At 30.3% G+C, this 9,812-nt stretch overlaps 1 protein-coding gene across 1 annotated transcript; it reads right to left on the bottom strand.

The window, feature by feature from the left end:
* Nucleotides 1-4,422: 4,422 nt before the first annotated feature.
* Nucleotides 4,423-6,116, bottom strand: LOC145619909 (BURP domain-containing protein 5-like). Its single transcript, XM_081674590.1, has 4 exons — nucleotides 6,023-6,116; nucleotides 5,828-5,891; nucleotides 4,831-5,256; nucleotides 4,423-4,723 (listed from the first exon to the last, which is right to left on the bottom strand). Exons 1-4 carry the CDS (start codon nucleotides 6,114-6,116, stop codon nucleotides 4,423-4,425), a joined length of 885 nt encoding a protein of 294 aa, XP_081530716.1.
* Between the last annotated feature and the right edge of the window lie 3,696 nt (nucleotides 6,117-9,812).

Consider the following 9,812-nt stretch of genomic DNA (forward strand, 5'->3'; position numbering starts at 1 on the left):
ATGCTCATATTTTGTATTATTGACAACTTGAATAGTATGTAAGTCGTATATAGTATATCATGTATGTGTGAACTTATGGTAGATTAGTAGTAATAAAAAAATAAGTGGTAATACAAGTATTTTTTTTACATGTTTACTTCTATGAGTTGAAAAAAAAAACCCAACCCGATGCAAAAATTTACTGTTTAATTAATAAAGAGTTAAGTATACAAATGGTGATCAAGTTTTTGTTTTTTTCACCCTTTGGTGATCAAGTTTTTTTTTTCACCCTTTGGTGATTGAGTTAGAAAAACCAAGCACTTAACTCACCGGAAAACCTTTTAACCTGTTTTGAACTCAGCATAAAAAACTTAGTCACCCAACATAAACTTAATCACCTTCCCAAAAACATAATCACTTATCAATATGAAATCCTGAAATGAGTTTAAAAGCTGAATATATAATACTAGCCTTTGGAATAAATTACAAAAGTATAAATACAAAATAATTCCAACACCTATCTATTCCAAAAGACTACCCAAAAAATTTCTCCATTGCTATCATCATTGCAACAAGAGCTTAAGCGATGAAAACTTCCTGCAAAGGTAACATCATCATAGCTTAAGAATCTAATGCCTGTATTTTTTGTTTTAGTAGGATCACAATAATGCATCTTAATAATGTCTTTATACCCTAAACTACCTATGATCTTCCTCATACCATCCACATTAAAATTAATAGGGAGTTCATCAAACATTTTCATTTCACCACCAACATACTCTAAATCAGGAGTATGTTTCCACACCCCACCAAATCGAACAACAAGTGCCATTGGGATCATCTCCATCTACAACATATAATAATTGTCATTCAATTAAAAACTACAATAGCTATTGTTTAACATCAACACATATTGAAAAATAAAACAACTTTCATATAATTCACAAACAAATTAACACATAAATACACTTTACTCGACATTAAATACTAAATTCTTTCAATTAAGTATAATTACTCTGTTTCACACTACTCCTTCCAATTACACTAAGAGTCAAGATACCCACCCAATTATAACCATGCATTAGCAAATCAAGAGTCTTACAACAATAATCTAAAGGTAAAAATACGAAATTTTATCATCATACACCAAATTCGACCCTTAATTCAGGAAGAATTCCACAATTTTAGACAAAATTTAAACCCTACATTTTTCGACTCTAATTAGTACACAACAATTAAGGCAATTATGAACGACTAAACCAAAGAGATGAAGTAGAGATTTACCTTTCGAAGTGTCGAACACCTTTAATCAAGCTTTCCATTAACTCATTAAGAGTGAAGTTTGAAGAACTAGTAAAGAAAATAAAAACAAAAAAAGGGAAAACGTGGGGAAGGGGAAGAACTGCACCAAAAGGGGAAATTTTGGGAAAAGTTCATAAGAGAGCCGTCATTTTCACAATTGACGTGCCTCGTGTGAATAAAAAAAATTAAATACTTGCTTTTTTCTTATTGGTTAACCACAAGTGACTAAGTTTTTAACCCATGTATCTGACAAGTGATTAAGTTTTTGCTTCCTTTTTATTTTTTTTTGTCAGAATTACCCCCTCCAATCACCAAACGGTGAAAAAAAATAACATAATCACCAAACGGTGAAAAAATATAAAACATAATCACCAACCTTATGCTTAACTCAATTAATAAAAGGCTAACAATAACACTTTTTTTTTTCTCAAAATACAAGTAAATAAATAAATAAACAATAACACTTGTAAATTTGTAATATATATACTTCTATATATACTGTATAATCGACCAAGTTTGGAGCCAAATCAGAAAGCCCAAATGTAATTATCAAACTGGGCCGTAAGGTGTTTTAAGATGAGCCTCCAATGATGCCCAATGTTCTTTCTTGGGCTTTAGGCTTTCTAGCTTGTTCTGTTTCTACTCTCTTTTGCTCTAAAATCAGTTTTTCTTATGGTATAAACAAAAAAAATGTTTAGATATCAAAAGATATTATGGTAATAGAATGAAATCATTTAGATATCAGTTTTTTTAAATAAAATCTGTGTAGATATCAAAAGATATTATTTTTTTTTTTTTTTGAAGAAAAAAAGATATTAATTAAGGTAATAGAAAGAAATCATTTAGATATCAATCTTTATTTTTTTTAAAAAATCAGTTTAGATATCAAATGATATTAAGGTGGTAGAAAGAAAATATTTAAGATTCTAAATTAATGATATAAAAGAAGCTGGTCACAACTCAACTCATAAGCCTTGATAAGTTCATCTTAATTTGTGAAGTTTAAGAGAAAAATAAAAGTTATAAATTCAATATGGCTGTAGGGAATATGAAAACTTCATTCACCCTTTTCATTATAGTGATGTTGGTCATTTCTTCATATGGTAGGTATTTTTTTTTTTATTATTATTATTATCAGAAATTTTTGTCTTTTATCATCCCTCAAGACACTACTTTTTAAATTTTTATTTAATTTAGCCATCCTTATTTATTTATTTTATTTAACCACCTACAAAAATCTCACCACTTCAATATGAGAGCTTGTTATATACACCCGGGTGTACCGTATAAGTATTTTGTTATCATTTTGATGATTGTTTATTAATTAATCACTTAATCATCAAATGAACGGCAAAATCTAACATTGGGTTAGTTGGGTTTATATACCCGGGTATATATAACAAATTCTACCTTAATATTTCCATCAAGTTTCATATTTTTGTGCTAAAATTTGCTATATACTAGGTTTTGGGTTATTTTGGCCCTTTAACATCCAATTTGAGGTCAAAGCTTTGAAAAAATGAATCAATATATTCATCTCATTTCTAATCATATTTTAATCATAAATGTAGAAATGTTCTTATTTTTAATTACAGTACACTCTTGAAAGACAACTACTTGTACATAATATAATAGTACCGTTTACCTTTTTGTATGACGACAGATATTGGTGCAATGAGTGAAAAGGTTGATGATATGGATTCTCTCAATAAAGTTGGGTTGCAACAAAGAGGTGGATGCTTTTCAAGGGGCGGCATAGCTTGTAGGATTCCTTCACATTGTCCAGGTTGTGATCCTGGCCAGAAACAAACATGTCAAGCCGGCTTATGTTGTTGTAGTTGAATTTATTTTATATTATTATTATTATTTTTTTTTAATATGAGTTTATCAAGATAAATAAAAGAAATTGATAATTGTTGAGCCCGGAAACAACCCACATGTGAGTATTCTCTTGTCCCACACTAAAAACACTACAGGGGGAGTGTAGTGCCGTAGTGGTAATGGAATCCCAGATTGAAAGAATTCAAGAGTTACCACCACAATGTAGGCTAAGGGGCTACTCCCCTCATTGCCATATGGTTTTGAGGTGGAACCTCTTTGGTCTTGTGAAGTGATGGACTTGCACTCTCCCGTGACGGGTGTGGCTAAGGCCCGTATCTGACAATAATGTTAAACTCAATAGTCACACAAGGATTGTTTCACAAAAAAAAAAAAGAGTCACACAAGGATTGTTTCAGAAAAAAAAGAAAAAAAAAAAAGAGTCACACAAGGATTATTCAATGATCAATCGAAAAACAAACATTTGGAAGCTCTTCTAATGAGAATATCCTAATGTAAATCAAATTCTTATATATCTTAGCATGCATTCATACTAAAATAAGTAAAATTATTCTTAAAGTACGCCTAACACAAAAATTAAATAGACTTCTAAACCAATCACATGTACAATAACTTTCGGAAATAATCATATTCTACATTTTTTTAACGTTGTACTGTAAGTGAAGTGTACAGTAAATAAAATTATTTACAATCAATAGTATTGAATCTTGATTTTTTTAAGGAAAAAAATAAAATAAAATAAATTATACCGTTATAATATGCTCCATATAATTTGTTTATCAAAGTCAAAATTTTAATTAAGAACCGTTTTCTTACATTAAAGATCTAAGGAAAAGAAAATAAAGAACGAATACCTGACAGAATTGTTATATACGAAGTATAATATTTCCAAATCCTGTGTTTGTTGCTCGTTATAAATTAATCAGAAGAGACTATGCTCATAAAACAACCAATATATTTCTATCAAATTAAAAAAAAAATATAATAATAAAAAATAGAAACAACAAGCCTCATATTTTGTTAACGGGTTGAGGCTTGTTGTTTTTAATTTGTGGAATACTTGGTGTGTAAACATTATAATTAAGTAATATATCGTCTTTTATGTGTTAAAAAAAGATTCTATTATCATATCGGACAATTTCTAGCAATGATAACAAGCCAATATAAATCAAATAAGAACATTACAAATTTTACAAGTACTACTTGGTTTTTGGACTTTTCATAAGTGGTACAATCCAATTCGTGATATAGCCCATTGCATGACATGGAATACAAATTTATATTTACTACTTTAGGTAGGTATCAATTGTTCTTTATGAAGATAACATTATCAGCAAGGAGGAAATGGCACACAGTTTGTCCAGGCTTGAGCGCAAGAACCTCAAAGGCACCATACAACGGACTCCAATCGGAGGTGTCATGGTGGCAACCCACAAGAGCGTCGACCTTTAGGTTAACATTGTCGAGGCTTTGGAGTTGAACATGATAAGCCGTTGCCCCTACAAGGTGGTGGCACATGAATGCACCATATGGGAAAGCTGCCTTGTGGCAACTTATTGTATCCTTTCCTTCCCCAGCAATCTTGACTTTATTTATGCGATACCTATTATAGTTGCAAAAATAAGAATCCAATCATTTAACTGACCCATACATAATAAAACACTTAACATGAGACAGAATGAGTATAAAATATAACGTATGTATATATACCTGTTGCTACCTTCCATGGGAGGGGTGACGATAACACTAAGCACTTGAAGATCCTTACTCGCAACCGAGGGATTGAACTCAGAAGATACATAATCAACCATATCTTCCATTGAGGGTGCACAAAAGTGTTGACTAAACCTTAAAGGATCTTCACAACGAGTCAAAGTTGACTTCATCATTTGCGCTTCTTTGGAATTGGGGTCAATAGAAAAGGCAGCAAGTATTTGTGATAAGTGTTGGGAATTAAAAGGAACTTTGGTTTGGACCTCATTTCTTGACATGAAAGATGGGCCAAGGTCCGATGGGCCTAGGTATTGCAATTGATGGATTGTTCCTGGTTTTAGTAGGTCTTCTTGGCGGATGAACATTGAGGTAAATATTTTGTTCTTACGTTGTGCTCCCGTAGTTTCAAACTCGTAGTCATACCTATAAGAAAAAAAAAATCTCCCACGTGAGCACTATATCCAAAGATTACTAACAAGATTTGATCTGAGGTTTTGGGTATCGATCCAAAGCTTCTTTCAATAAAACCGGAAGTTCATTTTAAACATATTATGTTATAGCTAGCTAATACTCCGTATAACTTTTCGTTACAAAATGAGAATAATTAAGGTTCGGTTTCCTTTACCTTTATTTTGCTGAATTGAAATTATTTTTGCTGATTGACTATTATATTTGTTCATTATTACATGCACTGCTTTTTATAGATTAAAACTTTTTTTTTTTTTTACTAAATTGAAATTCTTTTTATTAAACTAAACTTATTTTTTATTCGGGACTTAAATTTACTGAGCTGAAATTATTTTTACTGAATATTATTATTTTAAAATGAAGTGGCCCATACCCCGCGCTGTTTGCTCAGTTGCCCCCATTCTGAGGACAATCGGCCGGAAAGCCTCTTCCGGAGATGAATATTATTATTATTATTATTATTATTTTAGAATAAGGTCAAAGTATATATAGTATAAATGTATAACAAAATAGAGTTAAATTATACCAACTGTAGAGGGCCATGGTTGCATCTCTATTAAAACTTGCTTTGGCCTTCGTGTAATCAAATCCTATCCATCAATTAAATAAACCAAATAAACAAATTAAGCTCAATCGAATAATCTACTCGTGTACATTAGTAAAACATTAACAATAAAAAAAAATATTAACAAAATTAAATACTTGCGGTATAATACTATACCTGATGGATTAGGCAACATAAATTCTAGAAGTGGTGGCATAGCAACGTAAGGAAACTTCATATTCCAGTATGTTTTTGCACTTGGAGTAGTCATGGGCGTGACTGCAGCAATAGCTACTTGAAGCTGAGAAGTACTCCGTACAAATTAATTATATGGTTACAATATACATATATACTCAATGTAGATTTTATATTGATAGACTACAAATACTACGTATAATGTACAAGTTTAGCATATATAACAAGAATTTAATTAACAACAACAGTCAAAATAAGAAATTTAAGCATACTTTATATAATTATTATTACTCGTAACTAATATAACTAGCAAAGTTCAATAATAATAAAATATAATACACTAGATTATTTATCACATTAATTTTCATTTGTCTTATTAATTAATCGCAGTCTTATCACAATGCTAGTTCAAAATACTTTTCGTATACCTTAAACAAGTTTTATGCATGTAACAACATGTTAAATTTCGAAACAATATGAAATGAGCCTGGGCAACCCGAACAAGGAGGAGGAGAGTTAGGTCCACAAACAAGGCTTTGGAGTTCCCATACTAAAACCAATTGGCAATAGTAGGAGGTACTCCTCTACCTTATAAAGTGGAACTACCTCTCCTCTTTCTCCAATGTGGGACACTCACAAGTGATACACAACACAACATATAGACATTAATTTCAAATGAGAGAGTATACTATGTGCATTTTTTTTTTTTTTGATGCAAGTATACTAGGTACATTATTGTATCATCCGATCCGTTATTATTCTAGACACGAACATAATAATAATAATAATAATAATAATAATAATAATTCATTCTTTCAAAAAAAAAAATAATTCATTAGGAAAAGAAGGATAGATTACCGAGACAATGAACATAAGAAAGAAGATGCAATGATTCATAGCCATTGTGCAGAGTAATAAATTGCAAACAAATGAGAGAAAATATATAAGAGTGTTAAGTTTGAGGAGTTTGTATTTCAAGATCTTTGTATTTATAACCAAATTGGTTGTGGGCTAACTTTTGATTTATTGCGGATTAATTCATTTATTTAATATCTAATATGTTGCTTCTAGGCTCCTTAGACGACCAACTTGCCAAGCATGCATGCAAATTGCAAAGACATAATATTAAACAAATATGCATGCCTGCATGCTAATTACGTACTAATGATCTAATTAATTACTCCCTTCGTCCCCGAAAGAACGACCCATTTGGGTTGATTACGCGGGTATTAATAAAGTTAAATTAAAAGAAGTAAAAGTATATTGAAAATATAAATTTACATGGGGTTTGTAAAAAAATAGAGAGAGAAAGTAATAAAATTACATGAAAAATCAAATCTTTATATGGGGAAGCTAATTTTGCACAATTATTGTTGCAAATTGGTGGGTGTTTTAATGCAAATGGGTCATTTTTTTTGGGACTAAAATTAGACCAAATGGGTCGTTCTTTTAGGGACGGAGGGAGTATTATTTTGATTAAGTTAATGATGCAAAGTGAAGGACATATATGACAAACGTATCAAATATAATAATAATGCTACTGTATTATTTCAAAAAATAAATAAATAAATAATGCTACTGTATTATTAGGAAAACTAAACTCTTTTTTTGTTTTTGTTCATTGAAATTTGAACTAGTATTATTTATCAACGTACAGTACACTTGCCCTTTATTAAGAATTTAAGATGATGGAATAGCGTTTCCAAGCATTATTAAGGGAGAGGAAACTGAAATATCTTTTTCTTTATATATTATTTTACTTGTCTATATTAGGTACTCGTATCAACTAATGTCAATTGCGACGGCTATGAATGAAAATGCCTATATTATCCTCCCTTGGTAAATGGGAATGATAGTGGATTAATGGTAAATCTCATGTGACTACTCATGTGAAATCTTAATGTATGATACTCTGTATCCGTAAAACATTAAATATTACTCCCTCCGTCCCCTTTTGATAGTCCCTTATGGGCATTTTTCACGGGAATTAATAAATACAAAAGAATAGTTAGAGTACATTGAAAAAGTAAATTGACATTGGGTATGCAAAAAAAGTAGAGAGATAAAGTAATAAAAGTACATGGGAAAACATTTTGGGACTAAAATTTGCCCATAAGGGACTATCAAAAGGGGACGGAGGTAGTAACTAGTACCCACTCTATTAAAATTTAAAACTATGTAATAAAAGGTACAGTTATTCAAATATGTATTGAAAACTATGGGGGAAAAAAAAAGTTAATAAGTGAGACACATGAGTAGACGACATTAAGAAACATGACAAGGGGAACAATCATCAATCAATACCTTAATACCAAAACATACATCGGGATTCGGGAGTGACGAGTGTCACATTCTGTTGCTATTTTTTCCCTAGCTCCAAAACCCCCTTTCCTTTTAACCAATTTTTTTTTTGTGAATATTTGATACAACTATAATTGTATTATTTCAAATCTTTTATATTATTTTTATGACAAAAATATTACTTTTTATTTGGTGTTTATAATTTTTTCATACACATTTACCATACCTAAAATATTATTTCAACTCCTTTTTAATTATCTGATAAACGGAGTACTATTAGATTTTGCTAAAAAAGTAATACTCCGTAATAAAATTGATTCATATTATTGATATTAAAAAAAATTACTTTAAAGCATCAATTTTATTTGTTAGATGTAATTATTTTTAATAGAAAAATAATAATAAAATAAAATAAAAAAATAAACTTACCGCGTGCATGGCATGAGGGTTAAGCTATTTTAATCAATTAAAAAAAAGTTTATAATAGTAGCTTTAGTTTTAATCAATAAAAATATTTTAATTCAATCTATGGATTAGTAAACTTAAAAAAAAAAAAAAACAGTTTTTAAATAAGTTATAATCAGTTAAAGTTGTCTTAATCCATAAAAATCAGTTCTAATTAGTACCAAGTGACCTTAGAAGATCAAGTGTAAGGGCATGTTCTCATTGACCGAACTCAGCTGAACTAAACTAAATTGAACTGAACTAAACTGAGCTGAATTGAACTGAACTGAAATGAATATTTTATAAGAGAAGGAAATTAAGAGTTGAACTGAACTGAATTTTAACGTAAGAGAACAGGGCCTAAGTGTGTTTCTGTAACTGAAGTCATGGTTCCTGATTCTCCCCTCAAATAAACAAATACGTACTCCCTCTGTTTTTAAATACTTGCTCCACTTTCCTTTTGCGGCCGTTTTTAAATACTTGCTCCATTTCCTTATTTAGAAAGCTTTTACAGTAATTAATTCATTTCTTTCAACTAGTTGACCCAACATAATCATATTTTAATTTATTTCATATTCTCTCTCCTCCAATTCTCCACTAATTTTGCTTTTTACAATTTTTTATTCTTCCACCAACTCCACTACCTCCATGTTTTATTACTTTCTCCAATTTCTCCTAAAATCCGCGCATAGAGAAATGGAGCAAGTATTTAAAAACGGAGCGAGTATTAATATTATTAAATTATTAAAATAACAATAAGCTAAATCATTCTTAATTATTGTGGCATGGCCATTATTTGATTGGCCCCTAAGCTTATAAGGATGTCAAATGGTCAAACTAATTCAGCGGCTGGTCAATGGTGGCGTACTAGTACTAATACGGATTACAAACTACATACGGAGTACTGTACCATTCATAGAGTAGTACTTCGTATTTTATTTGTTTAAATGCTGCCAAATCGTCGTACCAAATAATACTTGTAGTAAAAATTAAAAATACATTAAAAAGTACGGAGTAGTATGTAATA

Source organism: Chenopodium album, chromosome 27, assembly GCF_948465745.1.
Source record: "Chenopodium album chromosome 27, dcCheAlbu1.1, whole genome shotgun sequence".
In the NCBI taxonomy this organism is placed as follows: Eukaryota; Viridiplantae; Streptophyta; class Magnoliopsida; order Caryophyllales; family Amaranthaceae; genus Chenopodium; species Chenopodium album.

Coding starts and splice junctions, on each gene's coding strand:
- LOC145619909 (XM_081674590.1), bottom strand. CDS start 6,116: ATGACTACTCCAAGTGCAAAAACATACTGGAATATGAAGTTTCCTTAC. Junction 5,257..5,827: donor ACCATGGCCCTCTACAGTTG/GTATAATTTAAC, acceptor TTTTTCTTATAG/GTATGACTACGAGTTTGAAA. Junction 4,724..4,830: donor CCCATGGAAGGTAGCAACAG/GTATATATACAT, acceptor CAACTATAATAG/GTATCGCATAAATAAAGTCA.